The sequence below is a fragment of the Callorhinchus milii genome, unplaced genomic scaffold, assembly GCF_018977255.1.
Source record: "Callorhinchus milii isolate IMCB2004 unplaced genomic scaffold, IMCB_Cmil_1.0 Scaffold2, whole genome shotgun sequence".
NCBI lineage: Eukaryota > Metazoa > Chordata > Chondrichthyes > Chimaeriformes > Callorhinchidae > Callorhinchus > Callorhinchus milii.
In genome coordinates, this window is record NW_024704743.1 from 50602954 (window position 1) to 50622286 (window position 19333).

The 19333-nt window shown below is 41.2% G+C and overlaps 1 protein-coding gene across 1 annotated transcript in view; it reads right to left on the bottom strand.

The window, feature by feature from the left end:
• Positions 1–19333, bottom strand: part of LOC103183198 (A disintegrin and metalloproteinase with thrombospondin motifs 16) — a 120455-nt gene that overhangs the window by 61256 nt on the left and 39866 nt on the right. Inside the window, exons 4-8 of the mRNA XM_007900538.2 lie at positions 18033–18318; positions 7972–8171; positions 5719–5802; positions 4974–5133; positions 2852–2957 (exon numbers count right to left, since the gene is read on the bottom strand). Of these exons, the coding sequence (XP_007898729.1) occupies positions 2852–2957; positions 4974–5133; positions 5719–5802; positions 7972–8171; positions 18033–18318 (836 nt within the window). The remainder of the gene's footprint in view (positions 1–2851; positions 2958–4973; positions 5134–5718; positions 5803–7971; positions 8172–18032; positions 18319–19333) is intronic.

The window sequence follows — 19333 nt, forward strand, 5'->3', positions numbered from 1 at the left end:
AACCAAATACTTATCCTAATGCATTTTTGCACTTAACCAAAAAGGAACCCAAATGTTTAATGTGATTGTTTGAGCAATAAATACGGCTGTTTGCATTTTATCATCAACTCTTGAGTTATTCTTTTTTGCAGTTGGACCCATTTAGTTTCATCATGGAGTTTGAACCCGATGAAGACTCAGTGAGGATTACACTACTAACTGTGACATCTTCTGGCGCTAGGGAGGCAAGAATAGGTTTCCTGTTCCTGGCAAGTATTCAGTCATATCTAATGGTCTACGTAGGTATATGGAGGTGAGATAAAAGAGTATTGAGGCCAAATTTGATACCCTTTAGACAAGAAAACTGTTGGGATTTGCTGCTAAGGCTCACATATACGTTATGAACAGCCAACTCAGTGCTGTGCTGGATGTCACTAATCCCTGTAATTTGCATCAAATGTATGAAGAATTCTGCTAACCTTCATGGTCCACTACTGGTCTACACTGACACTCTAGTACAGTGCTGGGAGTGTTGCATTGTTTGGAGCTGTCATTTTTCGGATCCCACCTCAGTTATTCAATGATTCAAAAAGTAAAATATTCATGTCACTATTTGGAAAGAGAAGGGAGTTGCTCCTGGTGTCCTATCCAATAAATCTTCCAGATTAATTAATTCACGGAGTAACTACCCAGCCCCATGTTGGGATTTTGGCTCAAGTCCAGACTAGTCCTCCTGTGCAGTGCTGGGGGAGCACGGCATTGTCAGAGGTTTAGTTCTAAATAAAACAAGGTGGACATTAAAGATCCCAGGTTTGGAGTGTCCTCTGGGTAGCAGAGAGGGGAGAAAAAAAGTAATCTTAAAGCAGTGTTTTAAATAAAAGAAAATGAAACAAATGCTTTCTGTTCAAATCTCCAGGAAAAAAGTATGAAATCAGACAAGAATTTGTAAAACAGTATTTATAGTTCCCCATTAACTGTAACCATTAATAGTAATCTGTACATGATCATCTAGGTATCAAAAGCTCGCTAATGATCTTTCCTTTGAAATATTTTCTATAATCGGTTTAGCTACCCGATCATAGCAGTGAGATATGAAATGGTTGTTTGAAAAGTGCAGCCATTGTACCATTCTTCACCACAGCACAAATCAGCTTATAACACGGTCGCACTGAGTACTCCATTCCCTGCACATGTGCACAACCAGATCGCTTCCTTCCTGCAGCCCAACTTCTGGGACATCACCCTCAAGTCAATGTCAGGTCAATGTCACTTCCTGTTTGCTGCACACATGCAAAGCAGGACGTGATGTCAGTGATCCAGAAGTCAGCCATTTTAACTTTCCGAACTAAAACAATGGCCAACGTCCGGGTCATCAGGTCGGCACCAGTCACTTCCTGCCTTGCGCACGCGGAGCAAATAGAGTGACATTGGCAGTAACCCGATGGTTGAATTTTTTTTTTTAGCATGGGAATTAGCCGGCTGCTATATGTATCTATTGCTATAGCAGATTGCTATTGGTATTTTATGGATTCCAACCACCACATTATTAATGAGTCGCACTGAACATGTTTTGATACCTATGTATTTAATTAAGAGAGTTCAAAACGCACACATTCCTTCTCTCAAAACATAGAGCAGGCACAATGGAAGCTATTTTACAAGAAGACATGACCTCTGACCGCACAGTAAGTTAAGCAACTCATTTTAAACTACGTACTAATAATGGGCTGCACAACAACAACAACAACAAAATTACATTTATAGAGCGCCTTTCATGTCGGGAGGACGTCCCAAAGCGCTGAGCAGTCAGGTGTCGGGGCCCGAGCCCGGGGGAGGGGTGGTGTAGGGGTGAGGGAAGGCAGAGAGGTGGAGGAAGACCAAAGGCACGATCGAAGAGAAGGGTCTTGAGACCGATCTTGAAGGAGGCACAGGGGGGAAGTGAGGCGAAGAGACCGTGGGATGGAGTTCCAGAGTGTGGGGGCAAGAGGCTGAAAGCCCAACCACTGATGGTAGGGCGGGTCGGATGGGAAACATGGAGCAGGCCGGACTCCGATGACCAGGAGCGGACAGGTTGGTAGGGAGTCAGTAGGTCAGAGAGGTAGAAGGGGGCAAGGCCATGGATGGCCTTATAGGTGAGGACGAGGATCTTGAACTGGATCCTCTGGGGGATGGGGAGCCAGTGGAGTCGGGCATTGTCTTTCCAGCGCACATGGCTTCCAAGAAAGGATGCAAGATGCAGATCCCTCCTGCTCTCTCAATCATAACTTCTAAACTTCTAAAAAGAAGTCTCAAGACTTCAGTATCCGAGTGATACACCACCAGGCTAGAGAGGGCTCAACCCCTGCCCCTCCCACATGTATGTATGTATGTATGTATGTATGTATGTATGTATATATATATATGTACACACATATACACAGCTCACCTCTTTAAGGGGAGCTGGGATGGGAAAGCCCTGAGGAGGACCACAGTCAGTCCTCCGAGCAGCCCTAGCCCCGGGACCTTTGGGCCCCCTTTTACCCCTCTCTCAACTAGTTAGCGGTACCTGCTCACCTCTGGTCCTCATTTCTGATTGGCCAATGGACCTGTCAGACAAGCCAGATGAGCTAACGGCTCACTTGTCTTAAAGAAGACTGATTCTTGAACTGAGTTTTATTGAACCCTCCAATTATATTTTGATACAATGCCTATGTCCCCCCCACCCCCCACCTTTTACTACTGTTGAAGGGGCGTTTCTCACTGAGGTTTTCGAAATACCTCCATTGTCATTTTCAAGCGGTTACTCAGGTGACATCAGTGACTTCTATGAATAATAATCCTTACATGGTAATTGATGAACAGAAATCATAGCTAATGTAACAGATGATCTTACTTGTGTCCAGATTCATGAGCAATGGTAAAGGCCAGTCCCAATCCTGTGTCTTCATTAATTGTACAACTGCGATATTTGCTGCACATTCCGCTGATAGGTGCAAAACCTAGGGAGTGAAACGGAGTACAAATGGGAACATGTTACAAAGGTTACAGAGATGTACCGGCCTAGCATATCAAGTATTTTATTCTATACTGAAATCCCACAGAATTACAGTTTGCTTCCTAAATTAACAGCAGCTTCTTTGTTCCATCCAGACACATTTTATTCCATCCTTTCAAAATGGTTTATTACTGCATTTGTTGTTTTAACACTGAATGGTCTGGATTCTATTTTACTGAAGTGCCTGTATTATGTTCTGGGTGTTAGTAAATTTACTGATCTTTGCCAGAATGCAACCATATGAGACTTTTGATAGCATTCCTCCCCCCTTCAAAAGGTCCATAAATATCCTGAGGAGAAAATCACTCTCTAAACCTAATCGTCAGATGTTAAACCGAGGTCACATCTTCCTGCTCAGGTGTATGCTAAAGATCCCACTATTTCAAAAGAGAAGGGTGTTTCTCCCAGTTTCCTTGCCAATAATCCCCAAAATAAAATTGGTCACTCACTTCATGGCTGTTTGAGGGACGTTTGGTGTGCGCAAAACTGGCTGCCAAATTTCGCTCACAAAATACAGTCAATTCCTGTAAAGCACTTTGAGACATCTCAAGGACATGATAAGGCACTATACCAAATGCAAGGGTTATAATTCTTATTAAAAATAGTCTGTGCACTTTTTGGGGAACTCCTATTCTAGATCTTCACAAAGTTTCAGGCAGCATGAACCAAAGAGCTTTGGGACCATCTCCTTAAGGTATCTTGTACTCTTCTCCAGGCCAGCAAAGTTTCCTATATTAAAAAAAACTGCAGTCTTCAGCTACCGTGTTTTAAAGCAGCATCCAATTTACACAGCACTCACATCTGAAACTTCAGGTTCATGGCTGACTGAAATTACTGACCAAGCAGGGAGCACGTGGTTGTTTACTTCAGGAAGGTGGAGCGAACAAGACCATTCTCAAACTGAGTTTAAATAAATCCATTTTACACCACTAATTATAATCCTTCTATTTGATACAGGGAATTTCATGTCAGCAGGACATCTCAAAATGCTTCACAGAATTTACTGTTGAGCATAGTGACCGTCTGCTTTGTAAGTGAAACGGAGGCCGATTTGTGCACAGAAATATCCCACAAACAACTATGAAGTCAATGACCAATTTTATTGTTGGCTAGGACACTGAACTAAACTCTTTTCTTATTTGAATAGTTCTGTGGGATCTTTAACAGCTGCCTGAACAAGCAGACAGGACCTCATCTTGTCTGATGGGCAGCACATCGAAAAATGCAGCCTTCCTCCCTCCCAGCACTGTATTGGAATGTCAGCCTAGATGTGAATATAATGTCCCAACCAGGAGCCTGAACCCACAGCCTTCTAACTCAGAGGTGAGAGTGGAGGCTGACACTTCTATTGATTTTATAACTATTACCATTGCTTAAAAGTTATAACATTGTTCTGCATGGTCGTTTTTCAAGTGCTGGAACAAGAAGTAAAAGAAGGATGGATTTGCTAGATTCTGGACTGGTGGGAGTGAAGTACAAGGTAAAAATCAAGTGAGATATTTCATTATCTCGACCACTGAAGATTTTATCTGAAAAGAGTTTCTCCCAGTGTCCTGGCCAACAAACCCTCACATAAAATTAATCATTCACTTCATGGCTGTCTGTGGAATATTGATGTGTACAAACTGGCTGCCACATTTCCCTCCAAAATACAGTCATTGCTCTTTACAATAAATCATGTGAAAAGCTTTGAGTCATTCTGACTTGAGATGCGCTATACCAAATGCAAGCATTATTATTTATTATTAATAATACTAAGAAAATGCACAATGACAAAGTGCTTTAGAGAATACCTGACTGGTAATGCAAAATAATGAGGCACCTGACAGTTATAAAACTAAATTTACCAACCTTCTTATAATAAATGCCTGTTCTAAATAATCATTAGGGAAACTCTGCTGATTTTCTTTTTGCAGCCTATTGGCAGGGAAAACCTTCAAAAATCATTTAATGAGTTCACCTAAAGTATCACAAGGTTCATTCTTCCAGGAACAAATGTCAAGGCCCGTTAGCAGAATGGCATGATCGTGACGGTTGCCCTCTTTGCTCACCAATCCCGACTGCCACTGACAGAAGCTGTTCAAAGTGCGGTCGGCGTGATGATTTATTAAAAGCCCGGGCTGCAGAATAAAACGAAGGGGAGAAGGGGAAAAAAAAAATTGAGTTCAAAGAAGATCCCAGATAAGCCCTCACTTTTTGTTCTATTAAGTGAATAAGACTCCATGAAAGATCAAATATGCTGTGATGGGAGGCAAGCAAGCTGCTGAGACATCCCTTTACGGTTCACTGAGTAGTTCAATGCTTCATGAAAGGATGCATATGCTGGTAATGTTGTGATCTTAGGCAAGTGCTGGATTATGCAGGCGAGCCTTGCCTGAAATTCCAAATGGCAATTAGAGAGACAGCAAATGAAGCCAAGATAAAACATTAAATGCCAGCAGGCAATGCCTACAAGTAAGTGGGTGCATTGCTAGAATTCTTTTATGAATGTTAGAAAATGTAAAGGCACAGGTGTAAGGAATCTTTTATACAGCAATGCTGAATGCAAGCCTCAGACTATGAAAATAACGTCAGCCTGATGGGGCAAAGTATTGTAAACTCATCCATGTCAGTTTGATTTTCAGTGTTTTGAGATGTCCTCCTGACATGAGAGGCGCTACGTAAATCTAATTTGTATTGCATTTTTTTTACTTAAAAATAAGTACCTGATCTTCTTCCAGAAGGACAATGCCAACTATTACAATATTTATGTTGCCTCCAATTGTGCCATCTTTGAACAAGGTAGACACCTTAAACAATACAAAAGAAAAGCAGAAGTTATTCACAGGCTTGCTTCCTATATATAGAGAACTATCACTTTGCCTTCATATCTGCAACACTAGAATCAATATGGAAAATCCAAAAGATCGGTATACAGTAATAATTTCAGGCAAGATTAGACACTCTATCCGTCTAACCTACCCATCCAATTTCTCAAACAATTTAATTTTGCAGTGTGATATATTCTTTATTTCTATTTTTGAATTAAAGAGTGAAATAACTGTGAAATAGAAATCTGAAACACCTCTTAATTGGGCTGAGTTGTAGCTTGGCGTTCTGGTGGGGGTTTCATTTTCTGGCAATGTCTGAATGATGACACAGTGATACCACTTGCACTGATGCCTGTAGTACAGATGTGTGAGGCAGCCACAATACAGTGTCAGCTGTGGCTGCTCCACTTTGTGGCACTTGAATGGCAGCAACATTTTTTAGTGTTCAGAAAGATCACTTGTTGCCTCACTAAATCTCATTATAAAAGAGTTGATTATTTGAACATTGCTAATCACCTCTCTTGCCATATGAAAGAAAAACATACAAAAGGGCCCAGGCAGGAACTTTTAGTCTTTTGAAGCATTTTCGATGTGCTTTGAGCCGTCTTCCATTACACTACAGCCAGCGTGAACAAAGAGCTTTGGACCCATCTCCTTAAAGTGTCTTGTACTCTTCTAGAGGCCAGCAAAGTTTCCTAAACTGCATGTGTAGAAGCAATTTAAACTCTGGGCTATTAACAGGACTATAAAGGTCCGGGAAAACCTTTGGACTAAAACCAACTTTGGACATGCAGTTTTTAGAGGTTTTAGTTACAGCAGCACAGATTTTCACAGCACGTCAGATGCTACAGATGAACTGTTTGATGTTCCTCCCTACCCCGTAAATGATTTCCAACGCTTCAACACACCTTCAGTCACGCAAGGCCCCAATACCATGACAGTTAACGTGACAACTGCAGCAATTACATTTTTTGTTTTTGAAGGGTCAATGTTTAAAAGAAAGTGTTGAAATATTTTGATCCAATCACTGAAGCACTCAGCGCAATATTTTACAGGCGATCAACGTGCTTCAAGCCCATAAGATAAAGCACAGTGCAATGTCAAATTTAGGGTCATTAACTATAAGTGACAACTGAATCTTTACTTACTGAAATACAAACATTTCAACTCTTCAAATGCAATGGCTTGTCTGATATCTGACAGCAGGTATGCAATTATAGAATTGGGTCTCAAACTCATTCCATTAAACAATTAAACAAGATACTTTTGAGATTCCTCTGCCACCCTGTAGGTTTTGCTGCTAAACATATCAAAATTTGCTGCCATACTGGTGAGAGATTACAATGATGCTTTTATTCTGTACGCTTGGCAATTGTATAGTCTCCTCCAGGATGCTGAACTGCTGTCAAGATTGCAGCATTAAATGGTAAGATACACATTGATGTGCCTACAAAGAGACCATGTGAGTACAGTGGATTGTAACATCAGCTGTGCAATAAACATGGCTGAGGTGAAAGAGGTTAGTTTGTAAAAACTAATTCTATCCTTTTAAAACTTAGTGACTGAAAAGAGCTATTCTTTCCAGATTATTTAAAGTTCCACCAGCAACTAGAGGCCAGTGAACAGTGCTCAGTCTGAGTGTTTGAGTGTGTGAACACACAGGTTTATTCCATTCTGAAGTCACAGCTTTGAGAGTGGATAGCCCACAGCTCTCTCTTCTCACAGTGCTGTGAAAATAGAACCAACACTGCACCACTGGAGCAGTAGAAAAGTGGCAGAAAACACCTCCTTTTTAAAAAGTATATTCTATGCTTAATGTATATCGTTTTTAATCCAGCCAGTATAAATGCTGACTTATAAACATTTAGATCCAGAAATGCTTCCTATTGCTCAGATGAAAGGAAGTAAACTGATTGGGTCTCTCTGCAGTTACTGCCTGTTGCAATTGATATATACACATATATATATACACATATACACATGCAGAAAAACCACTACAGGCCAGCCATCTAATGTGTTCGTAGTGCCTTAAAAACAATTTCTTGTATTGTAATGATATCTTGTAAAATGACTTAACAGCACACTCCACTCCTGTGCTATCACTTAACCTAAGACTGGTCTAAATCAATTGCAGGCATTTTGTCTTACCATATTTAATATAGTTAAAACATAAGTGGTGATATTTTCATTGCCATGGTTTTGAATCATCTTTTTGTCCACCACCACTAGGGTTTCCACATTCAGCTTCTCATTTTTGCGGGTCTTAAACAGGGAGCGCTTGTTTCTGGGTGGGTATCCATACTCGTCTGATAGAAGGTACAGGTCTTTCTGTGGAGGCTTAGGCATATCTAGAGGGAAAAACAAGTAACAGAAGAGATTTGGTATTAATCATAAATCAGGAACATAAAATAAACATCTGGTTTAAAGAAACCTTCTGAGAAGTGGACCAGCTTCATTACCATTCAGATAGAGAGAGGTATTGGTTCAGCAATCTCAGTTAAACCAATGGGCTTGACAAGGCAATCATAAAAATAATCAAAATAATAGAATCGTACACTTTTACACAACAGAAGAAACCATTCGGCCCTTCGAGCCTGCACTGGCTCTAAGAACAAGCTGTACTTCCAATCTCACTGCTCTGTCCGATCCCCATATTCCTTCAAGCCTCTAACTTTCAAAGACTCTCAGAGCTAAAGTGTTGTAGGTCAGTGCAATGTACCCTGCAGAAGATGAAGTTAACATCACAAGATGCTTTTTCTGGTACCCAAGCCCTAGTAAGTTTGAAGTGGACTACCTTTCTCAATCCCAATGGCCTGTTCTGTACTAAATTTGGTGCGCAAATTGTCCTGTGAAACACTTTGAGACATCTTTCTTTTGTGAAAGGGACTATATCAAATATAAGAATATTTATTAGGACTATTAAACTGCTATTTTCCTTTACCCTTTTTTAATCCAATGGCAATGAATGGTATAACAACAACAATTTGCATTCATATAGCGTACCTCACACACCATAGCGCCCATAGCACTGATCAGCCCCTATATGCAAGGCTGGTTATATTGATAATTTAGTATTGATCATCCCAACATATTTCATTGAGAGGAGTTCACCTTCTATCAGTTCATACTATAAACGCTGCAAATTTAGAATCTACAAACTTAATTCACTTGCTTTTAGGAAATCATAAGTTCACTGACTATTGTACAAGCACACCTCCATGTATACTTTTATGTTGGCTAAATATGAAAGAGGGAACTAATCCTTTGCAGTCAGCAGAGTAACAATCAAATAAGATGGACAACTTCACACACATGCAACTAATAAACCAGATTGTATGGTAGGTTACATTCTTACAATACCCCGTTCAGTGTAATGGCAAGGAATAACCATTTTCAGTTAAAAGGGAACCTTTATGCTATAATTAAAGTCACTAAACAGTAATGAGTTGATGTCTTGACTTGCTTGGGTAATCTGCAATTTGTGCTAAAGTGAATTCCTGTACTGTATTTGCTTTTGAAGTTAAAAACATTTTCAGTGTTTTTAAGTGTACTCGGGCTGTTACACTAATAGCCCCACTATAATTACAGAGCAAATACTTCCAAGTTTAAAGAAAACAGGAAAATTACTGACACTTTCTATTTATGGGGTTTGCCCACATCTAACTCAGATTAAAGATCACCAGCTATGGTTAACTGTCATCTTATTACTGTCATCATCTGCTGATGGACAACTCATTACGTTTTAAAATTATTACAATCTTGTCAGTGTTGTGTCAAAAGCAAGTATACTTACTTAAACTTTTCTCCCCATTTTTATTCCTCTTCTAAACCTATTGATGCAACACTCAGATACAAATCCACAAGCAATGCCAATCCTCTGGTGTCTACAATTATCTTTATGTTTTGGTACAGAACCTTTCACGTCGAGAGAACATCTCAAAGCGCTTCACAGGATATACTATGAAGTGGAGTTACTGTATGCTTTGCGGGAGAAAACTGCAGCCAATTTGGACACAGCAATGTCCCACAAACAGCCATGAAATGAGTGACCAATTTTATTGGGGGATTGCTGGCCAGGACCAGGAAAAACTCTTTTCAAATAGTGCCATGGAATCTTTATCGCTCACTTTAACAGGCAGACGGGACCTCAGGTTAACATCTGATCCAAAGGACAGCACATCCAACATTGCAGCATACCCCCAGCACTGCACTGAAGTGTCAGTCTCGACTATGTGAGTTTCAAGTCCTGATAAGTTTCAAATAACAATAAAAAGTATGGAAATAACAGAGTGAGCAAAAGTAAAAAAAAGTGTGTTGATGTTGCTATCAAAAAGGATGTTAAAGTTGTTAAGAATCAAAAGGACAGACAGAGAGAGAGAATTGGATCTCATCCTTCCAGAATACTCACCCTACTGTTCTCCCATCACAGCATCAAGCTGCTTTTTAAATGACAAGAATTTAAATAAACCTAAACCACCAAGCAGATATAAGAAATAGCGAGTCACAGGGTAAGAGGGGAGTTCTAGCAGGAAGACTTTCAAGAATGAAGCCTTTAGAAAGGATAGGGTCAGGCTGGGAGCAAGAGAAGAGTGAGTTGAAGGGCCTGAAACTGGCCAGATCAAAAAGACAGTATAAGCTATAAGAAAACTGAGTTGAGCAGGCACCAAAGATGTAGATCAAGCAGCAGAAGTGGTTGTGCTGCTAATGTAAAAGGGCACGAATAGAGAGCTTAGTAATGAGTTTTGACTCAGGGAGGTGCAAGAGATTAATTGTACGGCAAACAGACGATTTCATTCAATGGCATGAGAATTATTTTAAGATAGTTCTGAAAGGATGCAGTTCATTGTATCAATTCATTCAATGGGATACTTGAAGGGCTATTTATTGCATAGCATTAGTCGATTCAGTCCGATCCTTCACAGAATTAATTTCTTACAGTGAAGGAACATCTTCAAAAGGGACATCAAAAGGATTATTCCTTAACGTGCTAGAGGCACTGAAAAGAATCGTTGAAGGAAATAAATGAATTGAGGAGGGTCAGATTTTTTGAAGAGACATATGTGAAACTCATTCTTAGTTTCAAAGAATATTCAACTCATTAAAGTAGGGTCACACTGGTTGTTGTTTGGTTAAAGAGAAATAAACTGATGATAAGGAGGTATGCCATTCATTATTTGACTCCAATCTGTTCCTGATTGTGAGTCTAAGTCAATAGGTCCTCCTTCATCACACTCTATCACAAGCTACGATCAATGCTACTAACACAATGTACAACTATATTTATTAGGTGCCATACCAAGAGGAATACTGTTGGTAAAAGTATTATTTTGGGTCTTTAGTTATGTAACATTTGCATATCTTATGCCAGGAAGGAAAACAACAATACATTTGTACTTACACAGCACCTTTCACATATGATAACATCTCAAAGTGCTTTAAGTCTTAAGCAATGAAAGGTAAAATCTGACATGCAGCTAAATGCATTAAGTTTCCAGTGTGAGACACATTATGGTAACAGGCTAGTAGGCTTGAGTATACTTCGGTGTGGACTGAATTATTGCATTGTCAAGGGCAAATTATAGAAAGATGGGGAATTGTACAAGTAGACACTAAAAGACAAGCTGAATCTCACCAATACATATAACACAAAGTGGCCTCGACAATAATGCAAGGGAACTGCCAGCCAGTGCACAAACAACTCCAGGCAGTTTCAAAATAGTGACAGGATATGGTTTACAGAAACAATACCAAGAAAGGACTAATCATGTACTAGGCTAGTGTCCCACTGAAAAAAGCAGTGATCTGGGGCAGGCAGAGGTAGGTAGCCAAGCGATTGATGACAGGACAGCTTCATCCATCCAATGTCCTAATTCAGCAGATGACCACAAAATAAAATGCCTAACGTATAAGCAGCCTCTAATGTCATGATTCAAAACCACAGTGCTAGCTTGTGTACAGGAATATAGACATACCTATGTAGTATATTTAAATTCATATTTATAATCTGATGACTCTACATTTACACGTCAAGTCAACAAGAGGGTTGAGCTCAGTGTTAATTTCTTCATTGCCTTGATCAATCTACGCACCGTGGACCATATTCACTCCCGATCTATCTCACAGAATCACAAGATTGGTTGGATGAAGAAGGCCCTTTAGCCAATCTGATCTCAACTCTCAGAACATCTGAATCTAACCACCGAGCCCCAGATTGACTCGCTGATCTATATAACCACTAAAGTCCACAGTAGCTCTATGACACATCTAATCATTTGAAACATCAATCCCTGATCTAGCTAACCAAGAGACCCAAAAGACCAGATAATATGGGAATAAGCCATTGATGCCACCAAAGTTCCTCCAAGAACAATCCGGGATTGATGCGAATGCACTGAAATGTAATAAAGCAACCAATGGATGATTTTTATTTGGCTCTTTATCAATCTGCTGTTTGAGCCTAGAGAAAAGGAGCAAAATGTGTAGTTTTCCACTGTTTTGCTATAATATCTACATGGAGAGAATACGAGTGAGCCAGAGCAGGAAAACAACAGTAAAGAGAGACAATTCTCTATTGAAACAAACTAAACAGATGAAGATCCTCAAGCGCTGTCACCAGTAACTTCTATGCCAATCTGGCTCATTTGGTAGGACTCTCTCTCTTCTCTGCATCATTGTTCAAAAATAGAAGAGAGTATCTCCTAGTGTCGAGGCCAACAATCCTTCAAATTAATTGGTCATTCACCTCATGGCTGTTTGTGGGTCTGTGCTGAGTGCAAAACAGTCTGCATGTTTTCCAACAAAAAGGAAAGTAACTGCACATAGGAGCATTTAATGTTAAGTGTTTCACAGTGGCATGTTGGTCAACAAGCCTGGTAGAATATGAAATAAGACCATTGAAATCAGTGGGTGAGATTGCAATGAAACTAAGCCTATTGTGCTTAAGCAAAAGCTCAGCAATATGAGGTGCCAAATGGGAAATGCTGTTGCTCCAGAACCACCCACTTCTGGTCCTACGGGAATCAATCTTCCCCACTGATATGGGTCTGAATTCCCCAGAAATTAAAAACAAAGCCAATTCGGCAAAGCTACTTTCAGCCTCCAGGACCTAACATTAGGTAAACTATCTCATTATAAACGGTTGCTTTGATCTTGCTACACCAGACATAAAGTGTCCGGTGGCCAAACAAACAACTCAGATCCAAATCCTAGTATCACTTCAAAAGAGATAGAGGCATAAAGAAGAGAAACCATTTAGAAGCACAAAGCATGTTGGCAAATTCTTTGAACTTTGTTCTCATATATTCTGGTGTTTTCCCAATTCTGTTTGTTTTCATCTCGAGATCAAGTTGCAGTAAAAACTGGTTTAAAAATCATAAAGTACGGCTTCGTTCTTAACTTTACAAGATCCTCTATCCTGAAAAGTACCAGCTTTTCCAGCTGCTGCACTTGACCGTCTTCTCTAATTCCGCAGTCTTAAAGCACTGACACAAATTCCTCTGTCAGAGAATTCTTTGAACCACTGCTATCAAGGATGCTTTAATTCCATCTATCACTGACACCACCTCACTCATGTGGCTGTTAAGAGGTTCCAGAATCTTTTCATTCCTTTGATCTTGAAAGACAGGTTGCTGCTGGCCTCATGAGTGCATCCTGGGGCCTCCTCTCTGTGTTAATACATCCTAGCTCCATGCCACTCTTGCATGTCTTTCTGCTTGAGTTTATCGCAGAAGCAGGTTCCAGGAAAGGCGGCTAAGATCTGAAAAACACTACCTCTTCATTGGTTTGGGATCTGTTGACAACAATTGCTATCTATTTTGTGCCGATACAAAAATCAATGTGGGCCCACATTAATAAAGGGGAATGTTTTCTTTGAACAGAGTGAGAGAAACACTGTCAATCCAAATTATTTCCTGAGCTCATGAAAGAAACCTAAAGCAGTTCCCTCCTGGGATGTTACTTTCACACCAATTCTCTTTTGCTCTCTCTCTCTCTCTCACACACACACATACACACTCCCTCTCTTCACAGGTGTATGAAATGTGCAAGTGCTATATTTTGCTCCAATGATAATGACCATCAGTTTCAGGCAGAAAGGAGAAAAAGCAGACAAATGGGAATAGTGCCAATTGTTCCAGTGGGCAGCTAACAGCAAACAGGTATGATAGTCTGAAAGGCCTTCTTCTGCAAGTGTTAGCCTGGCTCATTTGGTAGCACTCTTGCCTCTGAGTCAGAAGTTTGAGGGTTCAAGCCCCGCGTCAGGACTTGGAACTCGTACAATCTAAGCTGTTACGCTAGTACTGGGAGTGCGGCATTGTTGGAGGCGCTGTCCTTCAGATGAGACATTAAACCAAGGCCCTGTCTGCCTGTGCATATTAAAGATTCCATGGCATTATTCGAAAAGAGAAGGAAGTTTTTCCTGTTGTCCTAGCCAACAATCCCCCAAATAAAATTGGTCAGTAACTTCATGGTTGTTTGCAGAATATTGCTGTGTGCAAATTGACTACTGCAGGATCACCATTGGCGGGAGAGCCTTCAGCCACTCTGCCCCCAACCTCTGGAATTCCATCCCTCAGTCACTCCGCCTCGCCCCCTCCTTAGCCTCCTTCAAGTCCCTCCACTTTGACCATGCCATCGGCCACCCCCCTACCCCTCCCCTTCCTTCCCCACCCCCGACCCCAGCTCGGGTCTGAAATGCTGTACACTGTCCAGCGCCCTGGGACGTCCTTGCGTTAATCTTCTTGTTGTTGTTGCGTTCGCCCACAAAAACACACAGTCAGTTTATATCCTGTGATGCGCTTTGGGACGTCTTCCTGGCATGAAAGGTGCTATACCAAATAAAAGTATTGTTATTTATTGTTAATGGAATTGCTTTGAATTTGTGAAAGTTGTGCACCTTAAACTTGGTGAGAGTGGAGAGATTTCCGCTGGTTGGTAACAGTGCTAAAAGTGTTGGCGTAAGCCTATAATACTGTCAATCAATATGAATCAGCAGAAATGCACCTTAGGTTTCTTCCTTGTGGTCAAGAGTTGAGACTGTCTGATCTGTGCACATCGTCTTAAAGATGTACTGCCAATGGTTAGGATTTCAGCCAAAAGAACATAACTGTGCACATTTTTTCAAACTGGGTTGTTGCCAAGAGAATGTGATAAATTCACCACATGAGTTTATTACATTCTCTTGAGATTTGAAGTTTACTCTTCAAATTTCACTATAACCTGCAGATATACAGCATGGCAGAAGTTTACAGAGTTCACAGTTTAGATACCTGTATGTCTTTTAATTCTACACAGCAATTTTAGTGTGACATCTTGTGCAAAACATGGTGGGTGACTGCACTTAAACCTGTTTTCTGGCAAATGACCTGAAAGTATGCAACTGTTCTCGTGCTCACCTCTGACCGCACCTCACACCCAATAGTGAAAATGGCTCCTTATGACAGAACGGATCGACTTCAAGATCCTCAGACTTGTCTACAAATCCTTTCATGCCCTGGCACCTCCCTACCTCTCCGATCTGCTTACTCACCATTCCACTAGTTACTGCCTCCGCTCAACTAGCTCTGGCCTCCTGCTTGTTGCTCATCCCCTCCAGTACACCACCGATGGCCAAGCTTTCAGCCACCATGCCCAAAGCTTTGGAACTCTCTCCCTCAATCCCTCCGCCTTGCCCCTCCTTCCCCATTTTCAGATCACACCTGAAGACCTTCCTTATGGTTTTACTGGGACTTGCTCCCTCCCCGGCTCAGCGTTAGGCTCCGCCACTGTTAAGAGCTCCGAGACACTACCCTGCGTGAAGTGCGCAATATAAATGCAATTTGGTATTGTCTCGGGATCAGGAATGGACATTCAGATGCTCTTTTGCTGTTACAATTGCACTTAAAACAGCGTGGAAATATATCAAGTGTGTTCCTCATATTAAATTAGAACAGAAGGAGTGATAATTAAAAAAGCATATTTTCAATGATAAATAGGTTATGTAAACTCTGGGGATCATTGTGTATGATGGTTCCCCCATAAATAAGAGTTCCTCGACAGTCACAAGGAGCTCGACAAACAATGGGAGGAGAGGAATGAAATAGAAATATTTCATGTCCTGAGAAGCAGAGCCAAAACTGTTATGGTAAATTAATGATGTATTAGTACACTTTGCAGACAGAGCAGAAAATCCCACAACAAGATAACATTGACAAAGAGGCCAGCTGTAAGATTAAGATCGTCTGGCAAGTTCCAAAAATGTACCAACTTTTGTTGAATCACACTTAAAGAGTTTCTTCTTAGTGTGATACCCATAGCTATGTGAGGAACATTTAGCAGCTAATCTATGTCAGCCACATCCCAAATTACCATATTCTGATTTTTTTCAGATGAATTTGGATGAGGGAGGATTGTTGGCCAGAATTCCAAGCTAAACCCCTGGCCTTCCTTAAAATAGTGCAAGGACATCTTCCCACAAGTCAAGCTTTAGGATAACGGCTCGCATTAGCAGAGGTGAAAAGAAAAAATGATTGGCCTCTTCATTCACTGAAGGTTTGCCGACAATGAGAGGCTGATGGCAACAAACACTGATTATATTTGACCAAAATGAAAGACGTTATTCCTTTTGTCGATCACGGCTGAGCACACAACTGGAATATTGGGCGTTAAAAAGCATTCATTAGGAAAACAGTAGCTTAGGTGGATGTAAAGTGTGACTTCTCTGGAAGCTCATGTGCCTGCAAGACTCTGGATTCAACTAGATCTCAGATCAAAGCTGAGGTCTCCCACATCAATGTGATATCCATGGGAGCTCTGTGGGAGACACTGTAAATTCAGAAGTGCTTTTTTTTCAGTGTTAGGCGCTATTTATGATGCTGCTTTCCTAACAAGTGCTTGTCAGCCTTCATTTTGTGTAGGTTTGGACTGTCCACTTCAATGGGAGGATTTAAAGTGTTAGAAAGGGTGCAGCCAAAATGAACAAGAATGATTTGGAGGCCAAGTTACAAGGAGAGCTAGCTAAACTTGTTAGAAAAATAATGATCAAAAAGAGTTCAAGATCCAGGCCTTTAAATTGGCAAGTAGCACACATGAAGTACAGTTAATCAAGTAAACATGACAGATTATGAAAACAGAAGTAAAGGACAGAGCTTTCAAATGGAAAAGCTTCAGCTAAGAAATTCCTGCTTCTCAGAGAGATTGTGGGATATAGGAAAGAGACGCACATTGAAAGCAGTCCTCAAGATTACAAGATTGATTTGGATGAAGAAACCCCTTCAACCCATTTGATCTCATCCCTCCAGAATAACATCCCTACTGTCCCCACATTACAGCATCAAGCTGCTTTTTAAATAATTCCAGTGTCCTGGCCTCAACCATCCTTCCTGGCAACCTGTTCCAGTCGTTAATTTACTTTTGAGTAAATAGTTAAATACGTATCTGTACAGGTGGGTGAGAGTACTGTAGGGTTAGATGCAACCTCATGCAAAAACAATATTTCCGAATTGCTGGTAGGGAGGGTGTATGAAAGAGTCAGAATGCTGTCTGGCAGGAAGGGGACAAGGGTTGGGTGCTGGAGATGTGGAACTGAAGGCTATGCTGAATCTTTTCTTCAATTGCTTCAAAAATGAGACATGTGTTTTTGATCATAAAACAGCCAAGGATGTTCCTGTGTATTTTTTCCAGGGCTGATATAAAGTACAAACAGTGTCTACTTGTTACAATGCTGTTATTTACAGAAATGCTTGTGTTTGATGGCTTCCCAGATTGACAGCCTCTAATCTACAATAGGAAAACTCCACAAATAGCTTCCGATCTTTTAACAATGTCACAACTTCAAGAAATAAGTAGACAACAGTAGTAATGCACATGGTCTTGGATGACTAATAAAAGTACACGTTTCACTTTGAGGATTTAGGTTAAAAAAAAAGCAGTTTAGGGTTTCAAATCTGAAATTAAATACGTGTTCCATACAGGTCAGGTCAAACCACATTTCCAGCTTCTCTCAATTCAGTGTGCACATAAACTTTAAAAGATGATTTTACAGGGTAAGACTAGGCGTTTTTTTCGGGTCACAGGCGATAATCCCAAACTTAAACTTCACTTTATGTTATACCTGAATCCTTCCACGAGCTGACTGTCTTTGCAAATATTCTGACAATTCATGACTTATGCACAATATTCTTTTTAAATAGGCAAAAAGATTACTGAGAGAATAAAAGAATTCCCTTACATACATTTCTTGCGCCTCCCGCAGAAGTGCTGCTTTTGAAGCCGTCCATGTTTGTAGTCATTCCGCCGTCGATGTTGGTGATTGTATTTAAGGCTGTGACGTCCAGCACCCGCCTGCTTTTGGCTCATGGTTACCTCATTGTTGTGCAGATGAACTTTGGGCTCTGCTGATCTCTTGTAAAGGACATGAGGATGGTGCCCTTCCGGGGCTGTGTAATTATGTTTAAGTGCGAGGTGCTGAGGTAGCGGTGTCAGAAAGTAATCCGCTTCTGCCGTCCTTATCAAACCTGACTAGAAAGAGAGGAAATTGAGAGTTTATTATGTTGTATACAGAATTGCACCGAGTCAGACAGGAAATGTAAACAGATTATTTGTAGCTTTGCACAAATGTTAGAGTAAGGCATTCCCAGTACCTTCATTCTGCTTTTCAAGGTGCCCAACAACCACATATAGTTATAATAATAATCCTTTCACTTGACATAGTGTCTTTCACGTTGGGAGGATGTCTCAAAGATCTTCACAGTATTTACTGCAGAGTGTAGTGACTGTACATTTTGTAATCAAACAGTCCCACATTTCATCACTTCCTATCATAAATAATAATAATAATTCTTGCATTTGATATAGCGCTGGCGAGACGTTTCAAAGTGCTTCATAACAACAACAACAAGATTACATTTGTACAGCGCCTTTCACGTTGGGAGAACGTCCCAGGGCGCTGGACAGAGTACAGCATTTCAGACCCGAGCTGGTGTCGGGGGGGGAGAAGGGAGGGGAGGGGAAGGGTGGTGGCCAATGGCATGGTCGAAGAGGAGGGTCTTGAGGCAGGACTTGAAGGAGGCTTAGGAGGGGGCGAGGCGGAGTGATTGGGGGATGGAATTCCAGAGGTTGGGGCAGAGTGGCTGAAGGCTCTTCCGCCAATAGTGGGGCGGGTGGGTCGGGGGACGTGGAGCAGGCCAGAGCCGGCTGAGCGGAGGGAACGGGCGGGTTGGTAGGGGGTTGGAGGTTACAGAGGTAGGGTGGGACGAGGCCATGGAGGGCTTTGTATGTGAGGACCAGGATCTTGAACTCGATCCTCTGAAGTATAGGGAGCCAGTGGAATCGGGCGAGAATGGGGGAGATGGGGTCACGGAGTTTGGTACAAAGAGGACACGGTCTGCAGAGTTCTGGATTATCTGCAGCCTGTGGAGGGAGGAGTTGGGAAGGCCGACAAGCAGGGCTTGTCACAGGATGTAAAGTGGATTGACTCTGTATTTTGTGGGCAAAACACAGAGTGAGTGACCAATTTCCTTGAGTAGGTTACACA